The sequence below is a fragment of the Macaca nemestrina genome, chromosome 4 (assembly GCF_043159975.1).
Source record: "Macaca nemestrina isolate mMacNem1 chromosome 4, mMacNem.hap1, whole genome shotgun sequence".
Classification (NCBI taxonomy): Eukaryota; Metazoa; Chordata; class Mammalia; order Primates; family Cercopithecidae; genus Macaca; species Macaca nemestrina.
In genome coordinates this window covers 3776486-3796786 of record NC_092128.1, presented here as the reverse complement: position 1 = coordinate 3796786, position 20301 = coordinate 3776486, and the positions used below count along the sequence as shown (strand labels likewise).

At 53.1% G+C, this 20301-nt stretch overlaps 1 protein-coding gene across 5 annotated transcripts in view; it reads right to left on the bottom strand.

Annotated features, from left to right (window-relative positions):
* Nucleotides 1-20301, bottom strand: part of LOC105474961 (canopy FGF signaling regulator 1) — an 84766-nt gene that overhangs the window by 56453 nt on the left and 8012 nt on the right. For 4 of the 5 annotated variants that reach the window (XR_003016445.2, XR_011621825.1, XM_011729904.2 and 1 more), the window contains exon 2: nt 3411-3523. Coding sequence is in view for 2 of the 5 variants with exons in the window: in XM_011729904.2 (XP_011728206.1) it covers nt 3411-3509 (99 nt within the window). In the remaining 3 variants the exon portion in view is untranslated. Of the gene's footprint in view, nt 1-3410; nt 3524-12287; nt 12375-20301 lie in introns of those variants that run through there. The other variant, XR_011621826.1, reaches the window with a different exon arrangement.

The window sequence follows — 20301 nt, the reverse complement described above, 5'->3', positions numbered from 1 at the left end:
GAAATCCTCTTCGTGGAGACCTCTGCTTGCTCCTCGGGGCTCACCTGAGCTTCCTGACCGATGCTGGGGCCTCACTGCTGGGCCTCACGTGGAAAGAGCCACTGCACACCCCTGGGGCTGGGGGGTTTCTGTCTGAGCTGCAATGGGGCTAGTAGCAAAGTACACAGAATAGAAAAAAAGCGGGATCCCCACATATCCCGGGGCTCCTGCGGCGCAGCCAGACCCAAAGACCCGCCTGCTGCTGGGAGGACACGCAGACCCTCATGGGCACCTGGCCCTCATCTGTGTCTGTCCAAGCCCCACATCCACACCGGGGACTGAGCCAGTGTGGGCAGAGGCCTGCCTGCAGCCACAGCCCTCTGCCTTGCCGCTCTCTGGGGGCCTCCTTTGACTCTTCTTCTAAGCAAGGGATGCCTGACCTGAGAGAAGCTGGTTTGCACATCTCCTCTGTCCACACTGCCCTCTGCAGAGCCACCCCAGCCTGAGGCTAGACGGAGAGAATAGCCCGGTATGGACACAGGCCACTTTGCACCCATAGGGTCTGCACAGTGCCCAAGAGGCCACTCACTCGCTTTGCTTCTTCCCCTGGCTCCCCTTAGGAACTCGGGTTCTCGGGGGAACCCGCCTCATCCCTCTCACAGAGGAACAGCCTCTCCAAGGACCCTGTGGCATCAGCACCCTCAGCTCTGAGGACACGGCCTTTGTTTCATTCCATCCTGACTGAAGTCCAGAAAGGAGGAAAATGCAGGCAGGGTGTCCGGCCACCCTGTGGCCAGCCGGACCGGGCTGGGAACACCTCTGGCTTCGAGGCTCCTCCAGGCAGGATGACGGAGGCCTGAGACCCTCTCATTTGGCAGCTGTGTACCTTCTTTTGTTCTTCACTGAAGGCCAAGCTGAGCACAGGCTCTGTGAGGTGCTGGGTGGAAGGAAGAGAGTGGCCCCCGCAGTAACACCAGCCTGGCCCCCATCCCAGTCCAAGCGGGGCAAGGGCAGAGCTGACTTCACACTGCCAGATCCCCTGCTTTCGAGTTTGGCCAAGTAGCCTGCTGGCAGAAGAAAACAATGCCACAGGAATGTCAATCACAGCAAGGAAGGGTTTTCTAAGTGGGAAGGATGAGAGACCTTCTAGAAGTTTCCTGGGAAAGATGGTGCAGCTCTTTGAAGCATGGGAGTGGTGGGACGTGATGGGGTCACTGCGTTGTGAGTTAGCCAGAGGCAGGAACTGCTGAGCCACACCCCCACCGCCAGGCCACGCTGTTCCCCAACACCAGGGCTTTAAAGACGAGTTCTCCAGCACGAGGAACCCACATGCACGCCTACAGGGTGCGCCATGTTTGCAGAGAGAAGTCTGTGTGTAATGCTGGCCTGGGCTACTTCTGACTGAGCAGGAGCCCCAGGCAGAAAGATCGCCTGAGATCAGCACCAGCTCCTTGTAGCTGCGACTCTGAGATTGCCCTGGGCACACTGGTGAATGTAGCAGCCGAGCTGCTTTCAAATTGCTTTGCAGACTGAGTGTTCCTGACAAAATCAGAAAAGTCATTTCAACTTGATCGCCTTGAAGTGGAACATCCTTCAAGACAACAGAAAGCAGGGGAGGGTGTGGCCCATTTTCTCCAGGCAAATTTAATTCCATTCTGGTATTAGACACATTGGAAAGGCTTAGGACTCCCATACGTGGACTCCTGGGTCACATCACTCAAGGATGAGGTGCGAATTCGAGGAGGGTGGAAGGTACAATTTGGTGCCATCCCAATCCCCACATGGCCCTCCATCCACTGTGAGAGCTGTGGCCACTCAGCCTGATTTCCCCCTGTTCTCATCAGTAATGCAGAGACGCTATTCTTTCTGCAGGGTCAGTGTCAGGACTAGAAAATCACTTAAAGACTGTCGCCCAGCAGCTGTCAATAAAGAAGGGCTACCCGGCTCCTCCCCTTCCAGCCCCTTCCTCAGGGCTCTGCAGTCATTTCCTTGGCTCTCCTTTGTCGGCCCGGTAGAGAAAGACTTCCTTTCTGCTGGCCCAGGAGCACTAATGATGGGTCTGATAGCCCAGATTGGAGTTATTGAAGTATTGAGACTCAACTTATCTTCAAAGCCATGCTAGCTGGCACAGACCCCCACACCTACACATATGGACACAATGCACACACGGACAGGGACTCACATCTTCCCTGGCCCTGCTTGACAGTGGGAATCAGCTCCCGGCCGGGTATCGGGGACCAGTACTGTTCTGGGTTTTGTGGAGGCACATGTCCTGCATTCAGGTGACCACAAAGGACCTTGAGATTCCTGGGTGCAGGCGTCAGACCTGCAGCAGAGCAGCCAGTGGGCCTGCACGGGGTCCCTCCGGTGGACTTGCCAGACATGCCTCTTGAAGGATTCATCCTTGAGTGTGCCTTTGGGGAGGCAACACACCCAACAGGGACTCCTGAGAGCCCAGCACTCTCCTTTAGAGGTACTGACCTGTGGATGGAAATTCCTCCCTCATTCATAACTGAGGCGCATTAGAAGCCTGAGGCACTTTCGGTAAGGGCTGCCTGTCACAGCCCCACAGTTCAACCACGGCACCCGTCGGTGACTCTCCTTTCCTGCCCTGTCCTCTTTGGATGGGCACACAGCTCCAGGAAGACATGGACCCCACACAGACAGCCTGGCTTGCATTATTTAAGGCAGGTGCAGTGCACCAGGACAAAAGAAAGCTGCAAGAAATCCAGACCCACTTCTGTTTAGCTTTGAGTGAGTTGGGATATATTGGGGAACACCTTTCTGTTAATATTTCTCCTAGAATGATGCTGAAATTGGCTTATGTGCTCTGGGCACCTAGTACCTGAGGGCTCAGAGGGGAAGGTGTCCCCTAATGGGTCCCTCCTGGTGTCTTAGATTCCATCCTTCCAGCACCCCACTCACCACCTCTGATCCTCAAGGGGAGCCCCTCTCTAGGTTGTGCAAGAACATTTCTTCTTTCTCCATAGCCAAGTGTCCCGTCTGTTACAGAAAGTGGGTCTTACAACCTGCACCCCCAACTAGAAATCTGCAGCTCTTGGAAGGGGAGGGAGTGTGGTACCCAGGAGGGGGCCGTTCTGCTTCGAGCATCTCTAGGCCACCCCTTTGGCCTCTTCTGGGCCCCCTGCTGGCCTCACCAAGAACCATGGATGCGCTATTTTTATTCTGATGAAGAACAGTGCCGAAACGTCTTTCGACTTGACGAGACACAAAATTTAGGTGCTGAGAGAGATACTTCAATTTCAAGCTTAAAGATTACTTTGGGTCCCCCAGGACTCAGAAGCAATTTAGAGCTGATACCCTGAACAAGAGAAAGGTTAGAAGATTAAGACCAACTGCTGTTTGGATAAATGGTTGGTAATTGCCCATATCCGCAATTATACACTGGCACATAATATCTTTTCCGCTACCTTTCTCCTCTCCTGCGTCCCATCAGGATTGATTCGGAAGGAGCCCACCTTGGCCTTCTTCTGCCGAGCCTTGGTGATGTCGTGCTCTACCTCATCCATCAGGGCCCTGCACGCTAAACAAGACACAAAACAGCTGTGATCAGAGGAGGAAGAGAGCCGAAGCCAGGCCTGTGCAGGTGGCCTCTCTGGGAGGGGCAGAGTGACTTCCTCTGTGCCATCCTCCAGCTAGAACAGGGACAGTGCCGATGTGCCCAGGACCTGGGGAGGACTCTCGTCCTCTGCAGAGTTTTCAAACACGGCAAGACAGACTTTTTTTTATGTTCCCTTTTGTATTTTGTGTTTTCAAAACCATATACAATCTACTTTTACATTTAAAATGTGCTTTTTTGTTTTTGAGACAGGGTCTCACTCTGTTGCCCAGGCTGGAGTGCAGTGGCACTATCTCAGCTCACTGCAGCCTCAACCTCCCACACTCAAGCCATCCTCCCATTTCTACCTCTGAGTAGCTTGGACTACAGGCACACATTGCCACACCCAGCTCATTTTTTTTTTTCTTTTTTTTTTTTTAGAGACAGGGTCTCACTATGTTGCCTAGGTAGGTCTTGAACTCAAGACATCCTGCTACCTCAGCCTCCTAAAGTTCTGGGATTATAAGTATGAGCCACCATGTCCAGCCTTAAAATGTGCTTTCCTATTTATTTATTTATTTATTTATTGAGACAGAGTCTCGCTCTGTCACCCAGGCTGGAGTACAGTGGCACAATCTTGGCTCACTGCAACCTCTGCCTCTCAGGTTCAAGCAATTCTCCTGCCTCAGCTTCCCGAGTAGCTGGGACTACAGGTCCTTTCCTTAAATACAGCAGACGCTCATCCACTGAGTCCGTGGGACCTGGAAGCCCCTCTGGGTTGCAATAATTACACCCAAGTAGCTTCTGCACTGTGAGAAAAGTTGGTCGAAACTAGGCCTTTCTCCAAAAGATACATTTTTGCTGGATTTGAAGTCAAAGGGGACTCTCTGAAATTTATTTTTATGGGAAATGCAGCTGGCTTTGTCCCCTAAAATCCCTTCTCCCCAGGCCATGGCTGCCCAATGGAGACAGCTGAGCTGTGCCCTTGGGTCTGAACTCTCACAAATAAAAGATAAATGAAGTGATGTGTCCAACGTCAGCCTCATTTGCTGAACCAAAAACGGATTCTGGCTTTCCTGTCTGTGGATGGAAGTCAGCATGTCAGAGCCAGCCCAAAGGGATGGGGGAGAAAAGAGACAGCGATGTCAGTGTCCTGACGGCCACGAGCAGAGGCTGCCCGCCCGTGTGGACCGCTCCCCTGACTGTGAAATGAGACCCAAAGCTTCCATCTGAGTCACTCTCCCTCTGTCTGTGTTTTGGTCCCTGTTAGAACAGCATAGCCTTTCTCTGCCCAGCACATGACTTGGGCACAGTTGATACCGCGTTTAGTGCTCCCTTCTCATCCTGTGTCCGAATGCTGGCACTGAGGGCACAGGCTGTGTGGACGAGGTCAAAGGCCAGTTGTGAGCATGAAGCTGGAACACCAGCATGCTCACTGCCTTTAGTTGCTGGGTATTGCATTCCACGTGTCATGCCCTGGTACACTCCAGGACGTTGTGGTGGTGATTCCAGCACTATCCCCATTTCACGGACATGGCTTGGAGAGATGGAGGGACTTTCCCAGGTGTCTCCCCTACCCAGTGTGCTATAGAAATCAGCAGAGCCACTGTTTGAGGACACAGATGGCACTCAGTCCTCGGAGGCCCACAGCCTGCGTTCCCTCCCAACCCTGCTCTTAGGGGTCAGTGACCTTCAATCGATGTGAGAGATCATTGATCACTATGATTACCTGTTATTGAGCAGTACATCTAACGAGTGTCACTGGGCTCCTCTGGGGCCTGGAGGTCTCTGACAGAGTAGCCTGTCTCTCTGAGGCTTCTAGGAGGAGAAGGAAGTTTCCATGGCAGAGGCATGAAAACCTGTGTCTCAGGTGTCCCCATTAGCACTTACTGTTTGTACTTGACACAGTGCACAGGGGCTCAAAGCTACTGACCACAGCCAAGCCCCTCTTCTCTAGGAGCAGGACTTACAGCTCCAAGAATAAACACTTCCTTTCTGGCTCCCTTGCAGCTAGGCCAGGGCCTGTAACTTGGTTCTACAACCATGTGTTCTGGAATCTTCCTGAAGAGCCAGTGCTCACCCTACGCCCTCTCTGACCCACTAAAGGTTGGATCTCAGCTCAGGCCCCAGAACCAGGGTGCCCTGGGAGATGTCAGCGTGAGGAACTCAAAGGCGGGTCCTGGGTCCTGCAAGGGGAGACTCTGTGCTGACTGGGACAGCACCCTCCACCCTTACGAGAGGGAGACGAGTGTCCAGGTTGTCTAAGCCACTGCTATTTTGAGTTCACTACACTCACACAGACGAGCATCACCTTCTACCTCTGGGATGGAAAAAGAAAGGATCCTCCGTGGTCAGTGCTCCCCAGTGGGGGATCTTAGCCAGGCAGGGCCAAGGCTGCCAGGGGAGTGTGGGCCCAGAATCCTGGGCCCGCAGGTGGTGGACAGCCCAGTAGGCTCAGATGAGGAGTCCTCTAGGAAGAGTCGGCGGTGACCATGTTACTGCTGAGAATGGGGCCGCCTGGGACCCCTGAGGACAGCAGGAGCGCAGCTTTCAGACGAGAGTAGGAGGAGAAGGGATGGGATTGTCTGATGTCCTCTACCCTGGCTCCTGGGAGAGGGAAGATGGTGGGAAATGGTGTCTTGGAAGTAGAGGCCAAAGCGGTCAGCACAAAGGAGGGGTGGCCCCTGGCCTCCAGGCCAACTTCAGAGGAGCCATGCACAGCCCAAGAGGGTGGCCGTCAGCCAGGTGTGAAGGTTCCCTGAGAACCAGGGTGGGCCCAGTCCAGCATTTCCAGGGGCCCAGGTGGCCTCTGCCCTGACAGCCACCTCCAGCCCTTCCTGGTGGACCCAGGAGCTGGAGATGGTGCATCCTCACCGCCTGGTTGGCAGAAGACAGTGCTGGCCAACAGAAAGAATGTGGCCTTGCCATCAAGTGCCCAGCGTCAAACCCTGCTGGGCTGTGGGTGAGCATCACCCGGCTTTACCCAGAGTCTCTCCCATCATAGGGAGGGGGTTGCACAAGTCTGTAGGCCACTTCACGCCTGCTGTCGTCTTCCTGGCCCCACACATGGCCACTCCACACCTGCTGTCCCCTTCCTGACCCCACTGGCTGCTTGGAATCCCTAACTTGGGCCCAGTGACAAGCTGGGGACCCCGTCTCTCCTCGGCATCTCTCTGCTTTCTGTGCCTGCAGACCTGTGCCCAGGCTCCTGCCCAGCTGCCCCAGCCTGAGCCCGGATGCTCCCTGTGCTGTGATCACTGTGGGTGTCCTTGGCTCCCTGGAGCCCCCAAGGCTGGACTTGCTGGCAGAAGTGGAAAGGGGCCAGCGAGTGGGCTCAGCTCGCAGGGCTCTCTGGGTCCATATTTTAATCTTCTGCTGCCTTCATTTCAGACCCACATTTCACAAGCACCAAGACAGGCCATGTAAAGGCAGAGCCCCTTGGAGTGCACACCTGTCATGCAGCAGCCCCTAATGTCCTAAGCATAGGTGTGGCAGTGGCAGGACCAGGGCACGCTCCCCCACCCAGGCCACGCAGGGCTTCTTGGGGTCAGGGTGGCCCCGTCAGCAAGGGAAGGTGCCGGGCTTCCAACAGGACAGGAGGGCCCCCAGGCCTGCCATCCCTGACCTCCCCTCGGAGGGGCCGCTCCACGAGAAAAGATCATTTTAAATTTCCGCCCCAGGTCACAGAACAAGTTAACAGAGTCACATCAGCGACCTGGGCTCCAGATTTCCAGTCCGGCATTAATTTAAATGTTAATCTGAAACCTTCACTTAAATCACAGGAGTTTAGAGTTTATTAGAGCAGGCGGCGGGAGTGGGGCCTCATGGGGGGATTGGCAGGTCACGTTGCCTGCCAGAGGGCAAGCCCCCTCCCGCTGGGCCCACCAGCCCCTGCCTTTCTGGCTGCCTCCTTCCTTCTCCCTCCCTTTCTGTCTTGGAAGATTTGGAAATGGGAAAGAGATGGAGGTAGATGTCACGACAGATTCAGATGAGCCCCCGGTGGCTCAGGAACCAGAGCCATCTCAAGGGGCTTGCAAGAGCAGGTGGCGTGCGCGCTGCTTCCCAACTCCACAGTTAGTGACACCACACAGGTAGCCCGGATCAACAGGGGTGGGAGCATTTACACAACAGGAATAGGCAGATGCTACAAATCAGGGCCCCGCCACCACAACACTCCTGCCCACACTCTGCACATGCCCACAGGGGCTGCATGTCCCTAGAGGTGAAGGGATCAATGAATGTCCAAGCATTTGCCATTTTCAAGGTTATGAGCAAGGTGCCAGGAAGCCACCGAGGTCTAAGTCCCAGCTCGTGCGCCCCAGAGAGCTCATGTGTGATGGATGCCATGCCTCCATTCCTCCAGGGTGTCTGGGCCACTCTCCCCACCAGCAGGAGTGGCTATGGGAACCAAGCCATCAAGAGCTGTGGGCAATGTGGATTTTCCTCCAGTGGCCTTTACGCCACAAGCAGAGGTGACGTCAGAACCACGCGGGGAGCTGCTAGAAGTACAGACCCAGGTCCCAGCCTTGGAGACTCTGAGTCGGGGTCTGGGTTAGGCCTTAGATCTGCAAATGTCTTTGACATGCAAGAGGTCAGTGTGCTCTGCAATGGGGGCCTCCCTGTCCCGAGGTGCACCAGCTAGCAGCAGCTCTCCTGCACCCTGAGCCTCTCTGGAGCGGGTGCTGCTGGCCGGCAAAGAGGGGTACAGGGGCCACTTTCTCTGGTACCTCAGAGAACATGGCTCATCTCCAGAACAAACAACTTTCTAGCAGTTTCTGTGAGCAAGGCAGGAGCCCCGGTACTATGATGGTGGTGATTAAAGTGCTCACACAATTCCTTCCACCCACATTGCATCTCCTGCATGGCTGTGCCCACACTCCTTTGAGGGAAGACGAAGCCCTGACTCCCACAGTTGCAGGAGGCCAGCAAGGCAAACGTGCCGGAGGAGCCCTCCCCCAGCTCCTGCTCCCCAGAGTAGAAATGGCTGATGCCACAGTCTTTCTTCAAGCCTGGTCTCTAGACATCCAAAAGCGTGGCGGGCCCCGCTCTGTGCTACGAGGAAGCCATGAGAAGAGGCTGAAACCCAAGGGCGAGCTGCGCCCGCGCAGAGGCCGGGGTGAGCTGGATGCAGCTGTGCACGGCCTCCTGGGCACCTCAGGCCTGACTAACTCAGGAGCATCTCCCACCGCCCACAGAATATCAGGGCCCACGATGGACTCGCAGCATCCTCCAGGGCCGCCGTGGTGCCCGTGGCTCGGGCAGGTGCAGGAAGGAGCGGGGCTTTGGAATCCAATCTCAGCTTCACCACACCCAAAAGCAGCTACCCTTCCCTCCTTCCTTCTTTCTTTCCTTCCTTCCTTCCCTCCTTCCTTCCTTCCCTCCCTGCCTCCCTCCCTCTTTCCTTCCTTCCTTCCTTCCTTCCTACCTTCCTCCTCTCCTTACTTGCCCTGTTGGCTGCTTCTGTCCCCCAAAAAGATATGCTGACATCCCAACCCCCAGTACCTGTGGATGTGGCCTTATTTGGAAATAGGGTCTTTGCAGATGGGATTGATTCAGATGAAGTCATACTGGAGTAGGGAGGGCCTTAATCCAAGGACGGGACCTTCTAGAAGAGGAGAGATGCAGAGAGGTGACCTCACAACACGGGAGAAGGCCACATGATGACAGAGGCAGGGACCGCGTTGCTGTCTACAAGCCAAGGAAGGTCCAGGACCACCAGCAACACTAGAGCTGGAAGAGTCAGGCATAGATCCACCCCTCCAGGTTTCAGAGGGGACGCAGCCCTGCCCATGCCTTGATGATAGACTTTGGGCCCCCAGAACAGGGAGGCTCTACTTCTGCTATTGAAGCCAATAACAATGGGGGTTGTGTGTGGGGATTATACAGCAGGCTCAGGACACTCACACATTCTCTGAACGTTGTGCTGCTCCGGGCCAGGTGTGGGAGGCGCAGCAGTGAGGGAGGCCGCAGCCCCATCCTCGAGGGTCCCAACCCAGCCGCAAAGACCCCATGAACAAGCTCGGCGAGCTGAGTATTGCTGCAGAGAAAGAGAAAGTTACAGGAATGCACAGTCACTCGGGTCCTGGGGAAGGCCTCCAAGGACAAGCAGGAGTTTCCAGGAAGGAAACCAGAGAGCACAGCTCCTGGGGCAAAGAGTGTGCACTCCCGGGAGGGCCCAGCCACAGCACTGGGTGTCTGAGCCATGGGAATGCATTCTTTATGCTCCGTCTTCCTCACTGCTTCTTATTCATTTTTCTATCATAAGGATTTTCCCAACTTGAGTGTGGTTGTTGCCATTTTAAAAACTGTTACGTAACATCCAATCAAGCAGATGCACCATCATTTCCTAAGCTTTTCTATTTGTGCGTGTTAGGTTGTTTCAAAGGCTTACAAGATGGATAATTTAGGCTTGTAAACCATCCTCATTTGAAACATAGCTGTCTTTTCAGGTTAACCTAGAGCATGGTTGCATTTCATTTGGTCATTTCAACAAACTTTAAACACTTCTCTTCTGAGTACTGTGTCCCACGGTGCTGGAGATGTAACGATGAGTGGGAGGAGCCACCATCACTCATGGAGTTTGCAGATGAAAGAGTAGCATCTACAAGTTCCAGAAAGGAGAAATGCAATGTGCTAAGCAAACCTACATGGATAGGGTGGCAGGTTAGAAAAAAAGACCGAAAGAAGACTGCAGTGTTTTGCCATCTTCCAAGAAGAGGTGGTGTCTATTGCCCCACCCAAGTCTGGGCTGGACCTGAGACCTGCTTTGGCCAGTACCTGTGGCAGAAGTGACATGCCAGCCTCCGGAGGCATCACCAGCCCACGAACCTCCCAGTCTATTCTCAGCCTGGGAGAAACAGTTAGCTGATATCTTCAGCCTCTGGCTTGGGGTGAGTTACTCAGCACAAGTGAGCTGGACCTTGTCAAAGAACACAGGAGGCTTCCCTAACAGAATGACAAGTAAGACCTGAAAGATGGTCAGGCATTTACCAGGTGAAGAGCAGATGAAGCTGTATTTGCAAAAACACCCTAGTGGAAAAGTGAAAGGTGAGTTTGATGCACAAGAAAAAACAGCAGCCCATGGTGGCTCACTCCTGTAATCCCAGAACTTTGGGTGGCCGAGGTGGGCAGATCACTTGAGGTCAGGAGTTTCAGACAAGCCTGGCCAACAAGGTGAAACCCTGTTTCTAGTAAAAATACAAAACTTAGCCGGGCATGGTGGTGGGCGCCTGTAATCCCAACTACTCAGGAGGCTAAAAAGCAGGAGATCTGCTTGAACCCGGGAGGTGGAAGTTGCAGTGAGTCAAAATCATGCCACTGCGCTCCAAGCAGGGTGACAGAGCAAGACTCCATCTCAAAACAAAAACAAACAAACAAACAAGAAACCAGTAGCTCAGATACCCGGGGAGAAAAGAGAGGGAGAAGTGTGTTCTGTGCTAAGGTTACAGAGGTTGGGGGCCAGGCAGAGCCCTGCAGATACAGGTAGGGAATTATGTATCTATTCTCAGCCAAGTGGAACTACTGCAGTATTTTGAGTAAGGTGAGATTTGATGAGATTGGATTTTTGGTTTTTTCTTTCTTTTTTGTTGTTGTTGTTTTGTTTTGTTTTGTTTTTGAGAGGGTCTTGCTCTGTCTCCCAGGCTGGAGTGCAGTGGTATGATGTCAGCTTACTGCAGCCTCGACTTCCTGGGATCAAGTGATCCTCCCACCTGAGCCTCCCAAGTACCTGGGACTCCCAGCATGCCTATCTAATGTTTGTGTTTTTTGTAGAGACAGGGTTTTGCCATATTGCCCAGGCTGGTCTCAACTCCTAGGCTCAAGCAATCTGCCCACCTTGGCCTCCCAAAGTGCTCGAATTATAGGCATAAGCCACCTCACCCAGCCCCAAGATGTGCATTTTTCAAAGACCATTTAGGCTGCAAGCCAGGACAGCAGACAGGAGAGGACAAGGACGCATGCTGGTAAGGCAGTTATTGAGCAACTGCAATGATCCAGGCAAGAGATTACTGCACGGTGGAGGAGATGCAGAGATGTGGATGAATTCAAAGCTTTTGGGGAGGTAAAAGCAATAAGACTAATGATGGGTTGGATGTGAAGGTTTGGGCGGACACTGCTGGTTGCTTCCTAACCAACATCCCCCTCCCACTCTCTTCTCAATTAATAAAGTACCCTCCCTATCCAGTGATTGTCATCCGTATGTGTCAAAGAAACAGGTTCATTCCAAGTTCAATTCAACCACAGCAATTCCATGCATCTTGCCAACTGCTGGTTTGGGATGGGTGTGTGTCATAATTGCGGAGACGGGTGGGAGAAGGGGTGGTTGGCAGGCTTCTAGACAGGCATCATTCTTCTCTTTTACAAAGTGGAGACATGTAGGAACATCCTAACACCTCGTTCCTGCCTCTGGATGACATCATCTGCAAGTGATCGCTGGAAATATGGCAGCCATTCTGGCACCATGAGGGAGTTGGCCTGAGGTTCACAGCAACAGGCTGAGTTGGGCAGGGTGGACATGTGGATGACACTTGAGCTCTGGTGACACTGCTGAACTTCCATGGGCTGCTTGACCTCCTGGCTTCATACATGTGCTTTTGTCTGTTTTCTCCTAATTGTCTAAGCCATTTTGAGTTAGGGACTATGTTCCTCACTCCCTAAGCCTATGTGGGCTTCAGCATGGTATTGGCCTGCTCAGGTCACCATAACAAAGTACCAGAGCTGGGGGTTTAAACCACAGAGACTTACTACTCACCGTTCTGCTGCTCGAAGTCCAAGATCAAGGTGTCAGGAGGGTTGGTTCCTTCTGAGGTCCCTCCTTGACTTGCAGATGGCCGTCTTTTCCCTGTGTCCTCGCATGGCCGTCCCTCTGTGTGTGTCTGTGTCCTAATCTTCTCTTCTTATAAGGACACCAGTCATAAGTTTACTATGGGCCTTGTCTAAAGGGTCCAGCCCAAAATCTCATGTTACCTTAATGGCCTCCTTAAAGGTCACTGGGCCCATCTCCACATACAGCCACATTAGGGGTTAGGGCTTCCACATGAATTTTGGGGGACACGATTAAACCATAACTAGCAATACCAGGAAATCTCATGTCCACATGGCAAGACGTCCACAGGTTGGCCGGTCAGCGTTGGTGGCCTCAGCCCACCAGGGACCTCCTGACTCTGGCTCCACCTCTCTGCAAGGTTCTTGGTTTTCCCACAGGGATGCCAGATGGTGTCCGCAGTTCTAAGCTTCAAACCCTCAGAGCCCTACATCTGGAGGTGTGGAGGATCACTCCTCACCTGTCAACTTCCATTTGTAAGGAAAACGTTGCCAGACACCCCCGCAAGCCCCTTCCCGCTTCCATTGGCCAAAGCTGTCCCGCAGCCTGGCGCAGCCCCGGCCCTGGCGTGGAGACGCAATGATGGTGTTTGGCTGAGGCCGATGGAGCTGCACTCTCGGGGGCTGGGAAGGCCCAACCAGTCCTCTGCAGCTCTTGGCAAAGCTGAACAAAATCAGGGTTTCTCTCAGCAAAACTACTCCTGGCCCAGACACCCCAGGACATGCTACGATGCTCAGAGCGCCGGGCAGCGATTCAGGGCGGCAGCCGGCGGGAGGGTGCTGGGCAGGGGCGCGCGGCCAGCTGGCGCGGAGGCAGATCGAGCCCCGAGGCTCCTCAGGCCGCGCGCCCCAACACAATCTCCACGGCAACCCGTCTGCAGGAGGGACTCCCCATTGAGTTTTAACCCAAATTATATTTTCCAGGTCTAAAATCAGAGCCACTGTGGAAGGAAGTGCTCATGGTAACAGTTTGGAGATGCTCTGCGTGTGAGGACCAGCGGGGAAGCAAGAGCCGGGAAACAGGATTTTAAATGGAGCAGCAAGCCCCGGCCGCTCGGGGCCCAAACTGCAGTGCGCTGCTGTGCTCCTTTAGAGAAAAGAGGCAACGTAGGAGGTTGTGGTGTTGCTGTTTGTTTTCAGGGAATATTGTAGTTTCAGTGTAATTCTATTTACCTACGGTCTTACTCAGTTACCTTTGACGTGCAGGAGAATGGCCTTTAATCATGTGACCAGCAAAGGCTGTTTCCTCTGGGGGAAATGCGGACAAATCCACAGTGGAGAGATTTTTGATCCTAACAGAAAAGGGTCTTGGGTTAGCCTCCAGGTAACCAGAAATCCAATCCATGTCTTATTTATATATTTGTTTATTTATTTATTTATTGAGACAGAATCTTGCTCTGTCAACCAGAAATCCAATCCACATCTTACTGATTGATTGATTGATCTGTTGAGACAGAGTCTTGCTCTGTCTCCCAGGCTGGAGTGCAATGGTGCAATCTCAGCTCACTGCAACCTCTGCCTCCTGGGTTCAAGCAATTCTCCTGCCTCAGCCTCCCAAGTAGCTGGGACTACAGGCACATGCCACCACACCCAGCTAATTTGTGTGCATGTGTGTATTTTTAGTAGAGATGGGGTTTCACCATGTTGGTCAGGCTGGTCTCGAACTCCTGACCTCAGGTGATCCACCCACTTCGGCCTCCCAAAGTGCTGGGATTACAGGCGTGAGCCATCGCACCTGGCCGGATGCACGTTGTTTAAATCTCACTTTTTATCTTTCTTTTATTCCAGTAAATCTTTTTTGTTTGTTTGTTTTTTGTTTTTTTTGTTTGTTTGTTTTTGAGACAGAGTCTTACTCTATTGCCCTGGCTGGAGTTTGGTGGCACAATCTCTACTCACTGCAGCCTTCACTTCCGGGGTTCAAATGACTCTCCTGCCTCACCCTCCCGAGTAGCTGGGACTACAGGCATGAGCCACCACGCCGGGCTAAATTTTTGTATTTTTAGTAGAGACAGGGTTTTGCCATTTTGGCCAGGCTGATCTCGAACTCCCGACCTCAACTGATCCACCCGCCCCAGCCTCACAAAGTGCTGGGATTAACAGGCCTGATTACTCTTTTAAAGTTTTTATGCCAAGTTTCTTGAGTACCAAATTTATCTTCTGTACAATATTTGATAATGTGAAGAAAAGTCTAGAAAAAAACGCAAACCAAGTTGCTTATTGTTAACTGTTTTCCCAAGGCACCCAGCAGAGCTATTTTTGTGTTGACTCCTGTCCCCTGGGTTCTTGCCAGTGAAAGTTACCCACTATGTGATTAAAGAGGCTTGGGGGCAGTCACGTCTACAGTGAGCCGGGGGAGCAGGGGCCCTGAAGCAATGCTTCCCGCACACACACCAGACACCCGCTGAGAATGCCGCGGGTGCCATCGTGAAGTCAGGGGTAGACTCTCTGGGGCGGATACTGTTCTTATCGAGCCCATTTAATGGACAGGGGAAACTGAGGCTTACAGCGGATAAGCATAGTGCTTCAGGTTGTCCCTGGCTGCACAGCCAAGATTCAAAAGCAAGTCTGTCTCCAGAACTCAGCCACCCATCACCCAGGTGCCGTCTGTGCAATAGAGAGGCCCTGAAGCGAACACTGATGGTGAGAGAGCTGGCAGGAGAGTGTGGTCCGAGAGCAGTGTGGAGGCGTGTTTCTAAAGCCAGAGCACCCCACACCAGGCTCCATGCACATCACAGGGTCCCTCATTACCAATGAGGAAAGTTTTATTATAGAAAGAACCTTACACGTACAACTTGTGTGAGTTCTGATAAACTGACGAGGAATGATGAGGCTGACCTCATCTCTCATACAGTGAGCCCGGCCACCTCTGCCACCTCGCGGCCCCTTCAGTCCCATCTAAAGGAATCCCACCTTTCCCAGCAGACTCAGGCACTTGCTGGCCTAGGAGGAAAATAATTTCCCAAGAAAGCATCTAAAGACAGCAGAGTGAGTTCTAGCTAAGCTCACAGCTGTCCAGCCTGTCCTGGGGCTGAGGAAGCCGGGGGGCAGGTGTGTAGACAGCCAGTCCCACTTGGGATGAGGTCACACAGTTCCTGTCGCTTTGTTAGGAAACCACATTTTGAGAGCTGTGGCATCAACTCCTCTTAGAAGGGGCGGCTTGGTATCCTCCATGGAAAGGGCCCCACCTGTAGAAGGATGATGGGAGAAGCCCCTCCCAGCCCCCATACTGCTCACTGCTCTGTGGCGCCACCGGCTCTAACAAGTGCTGTGCCTCTGGCAACGTCCTAGTGCAGAACCCAGGCGAGGCCAGCGAGGCACATGGTGTCTACTGCCTGTTCAGGCAAACCACTAATTTCCAGGTCAGCTCCAGGTCAAAGGCCACCATGTGCTCCAAGACAGTCCAAAGCCTCCCTCATCCACTGTGGACAAGTTGGCCAATCTCAGGCACTCGGAGCTGAAACAGGGATTCAGGGAGTGAAAGATGACAGGGACACACAGGCCGAAAGCCAAGCACCAACCAAGCCAGCCCCTCCCAGGACATCCCCTGACACAGGAGCCTGGGGAACAGCCGAGTCCCCCAACAACCCCCGTCTCGGAGGACAAAGCAAAGCCAAAGCAGAGCCGTGGCATTCTTTTTAAGCAGGTAAATAACCATTCTCCTGTCTCCATGTTTTCGATGCCATCTCTATGCATCTGAGTACAGATTTGAATCTCAGAGAAAAAGTACTTGAAAAGCAGGCATTTTGTGCATGGTTTACATTTTAAAATCAAGTGCAGAGGACTCGGGGAAAGGCCCACCCGAACCATGGTCGTCACCATCCATGGCACCGTTCGAGTGGGGACCTGCAGTGATGGTTCCCCGAACACAAAGCCAGCCCTCGCCTTTACCAAAGGGTGCAGAAGGTACACGTTAAGCCAGGATCTTGTTTTACTTAGAGAGGGACTGAGCCAGGTTTCCAAGGAGAGAGGCCATCCCTGAGGAAGAGACCGTGGGGAAGACGCCACCCTTGCTTGCAGAGCCTGGCTTAACTGTCAGAGGCAGAGAGGGCTGAACTCCATTTATGAAGGATATTTAAAGAAAAGGGGTGAGTCATGTGGCCTACTGGGTTATTGTCCAAATGTCCCCAATTTTTTTTACCCCTCCATCTCAAGGCCTTTGCTGTGTAACTTTGCAGTTCTTCCCAACTTGCCACTGACATTGGGCTCGGCCATGTGGCCTGCCAGGGGAACGTGGTAGAAGGGACAGTGAGGTACATAACTTCACCTGTTGTATGAAAAAATCATGGTGAGAACCATCAACCCAAGAGGCAGACACGAAACAAACCAGCAATCATGTGACCCGGAGTTCGCTGTGACGTGGAGCTGGCAGGAGGCCTTTGGGTTTGATTTTCGGCTTGGCCAATGGAAGGGACCCAGCCATGGGAGGCAGAGAGAGCCCCCAGAACGAGGGGCTCCAGGTGTGGCTGGGCAAACGGCACATGTCAGGGTCCTGCGAAGCACCGTGTGGTTCCGGCATTAGGGAAGGAGACACTTCTAAGTCCAGGCACACAGACCGTCTGCGTCCTGGGAAAGACTTGCAAGGGGCGGCTTCATGACCAGTGACCTGTGCCCAGAGCCCGCTCTCAGAAGGGCCCTGTGCCCGGGGCAGCACTCTGCTATCGCCATCGTGAAATTCTTACTGATGCTTCACACCATTTTCATTTTGCACTGGGCCCAAACAATTATACAGCCAGTCTGGTCACGGGGGACTACGTAACTGAGAGCTGATCAGCAGCTCGGAACACGGCAATGTCTGAGTCCACCCTGGCCACTATAACAAAATACCAAAGACTGGGCGGCTCAGAAATAACAGAAATGTGTTTCTCACCATTCCGGAGACTGGAAGCCCAAGATCCAGGTGCTGGCAGATTCAGTGTCTGGGGAGGAACCAGTTCCTGGCTCACAGAAGTCTCACTGTGTCCTCCCGTGGTAGGAGGGGTGGGGGCCCCTCTGGAGGCTCTAAGGGCACTAGCCCCATTCATGAGCCTCCACCCTCCTGTTCTAATCACCTCCCAAAGGCCCCGCCTCCCAACACCATCCCCTAGGCCTTCAACATCTGAATATGAGGGGACATGAACATTCAGACCACAGCAGTTAGCCCCCTGCACTGCACCTGCATGCAGGATGGGCCTGGGGAAAGGGGGTGCCAAGGCTGAGGTGCAGGTGGCCTGGCTCAGTCAGAGCAGCCTGACTCCGTGAGAGCAGCAGCAGGTAACCCACAGCCCCACAGCTGGCATGTGCAGGACCTCCCACATCAGTGCCTGGGTGCTGCCCCTGTGCCAGCCACAGTGCTTCATGTGTATTATCCACAGCTCCCTATGAATAAGCGGCATCACCGGTACTTTACACATGGGGCCTTGAGGCACAGACATTGTCAGTCATTTGCCCGGGGACCCACAGCCAGGAAGCAGCTGGGGCTCAGGTGGTCACCCTCCTGTAGGGAACACCATTAGAACCAAGAGGATCTTTACCGCCGCCTAATTCCCAATGAACTTGTTAAAGTTCTAGAAAATGGAGGGAAACCTAGTAGAAATGGCTGAGCTCCCAATGGACAGACATATAGAAGGACAGACGAAGAGGCTGAGACTCTGCACAGCATGGCTGTGGGCCGTGTGCTGGAGGAGTGGTGAAGAGGAGGTAGGGCCCTGGAAACAGGGGAGCCCTTTGTCACAGCAGCCACCCAGGGCTTCTGAGCCCAAAGCCCTAGCAGATGAGGCAAGGGGCTGGAAGAGGAGCTTCTTCCGGGAGGCGGCTCCACAGTGTCAGGCTGTGCGTCCCGGAGTCGTGGGGCACCTCTACCTGCGAAGGGTTCTCTCCTGTAAAGAACACCATCAGAACCGAGAGGATCTTTACCATCGCCTAATTCCCAATGAACTTGTTAACGCATTTTTAGTGTAATGAAAACATTAGATCAATCCCTAGCAGGGACCGTTGTCATTAAATCGATAGCCCGGGTGGTCCATCACGCTGACAGCTGACGCGCGCAGGAAGGTCGGCTCACAATGAGAGTCACACAGTGCCCTCCACAGCGATGGGGTGAGGGAGGGGGCCGGGAGAGATAAAAATCTCCATCTGAAGCACCTTGAAAAGAGAGGACAGATAGGATTGTGTCAAGGTTGCAGGTGCCCTGGAGAAGAGCAGGGTGACCATGGCAGCGGCTCGCTGAGAGCGCTCCTGCACGGGTGGCTGTTTCAGCAGGAACCGAGCAGGTTCTTACAGTGTCTGCAGTGCGTGCACCACTAGGATTCCCACTACACACTCCTTCATCATCGCTCCAAATGAGTCCCACAGACCAAAGAGAGGGACGGGGAGAGTAGGGGCAGAAGTAAATCCTATAAAAGACGCCCAGGGTGAGCGCTGGGAGTAACCTCAATGGGAAGCCAGGAAAGGGAACATGGGGCCCCGCCGCTCAGGACAGGCCTCCGCAGGCAGCGGCTAAACACGTCCCCCAGGAACTGTGGGTTTCGAGAATGCGTACACTGGGCCTGGAAGCCTCGTGGCCTCATGTTTTCGGCTTTCTAAGAAGGGATCTGTACTAAGAGAAAGGGGAACGGGGATGGGACGATGAGAACAGCTGTTCAGCACACCGATGTGTGCACCCAGAAGCATTATAACCGTAACTCTCCAATATATGCATATACATGTGTGGACACAGACACACACACATACACACACGCACATGCACACACACATGCTCATGCACATGCACACACACGCCATGTGGGCAGCATCTGAGATGGACTTGAGTTCACCACCAGACCTTAGACAGAAGCACAGAGGACAAGGAGAGGAGCTCAGCAGTGTGGCTTCTGTGGGTGAGCCTGGGGGGCCCAGCAGCTGTGGGGCCTGCAGAAACCGGCAGATGCGGGGGTGAAAGTCTGGGGTCCCCGTCAGCATGGGAAAAGATCCGGCTGGGGAAGTAGAACACACTAGAGAGGAAAGCCACTGGCAAGGTTGAGCCCAGTGTGGGTTTCTGCAGACAGTCCTGGAGAATGTAGACAGTCCACAGAAAAGACAGCAGAGCACTTCGAGAAGTCAGCCAAGTGATGATGAAGTGTACAGACAACAGCCAGTTGGAAAACAAAAGAAGAGGCCGGGTGTGGTGGCTCACGCCTGTAATCCTAGCACTTTGGGAGGCAGAGGCAGGTGGATCACCTAAGGTGAGTTTAAGACCAACCTGGCCAATATGGTGAAAACCCATCTCTACTTAAAAAAAAAAAAAAAAAATTAGCTGGGCGTGGTGGTGGGCGCCTGTGATCCCAGCTACCTGGGAGGCTGAGGCAGGAGAATTGCTTGAACGTGGGAGGCAGAGGTTGCAGTGAGCCAAGATCACGCAAAAAAAAAAAAAAAAAAAAAAAAAAAAAAGAGAGAAAAGAAAAGAAAATGAAAGAAGAAAATGTTATGTTAACACCAACAAGACAGGGTAGCCAGAAATAAATGAAGCACTGGTGCCTTAGGGCATTGAAATGACTTTGTCCACCTCTACAGTAAGGAGAGCGGTTAGTTAGATATTAGATAGCCCACAGAACGCACAGTGCTGGGAGCCGGGCACCCATGTGGAGCTGGACTTCAGGGGAGGAGACGACGTCCACGTGGGGTCAGCAATCCTGACCACTGTGCCACTCTGGTGGGGAACGCTGATAGTGGGGGACGGTGGGGGGAACAAGGGGCCCATGGAAAATCTCTGCACTTGCCACTCAGTTATACTGTATAGCTAAAACCACATAACAGAATAAAGTCTAGTTAAAGGAGGAAATTTACAGGATGCATTTGAAGAAAACCTTGAACTCTACTGGGAAATAGTAAAAAGATTCGAGCAAAGGAGATTGTTCTTAGATAGGAAGGCTAAGCATGGTAAAGATATAAACATGCATCTATATACATCTAATGAGATAAAGATCAAA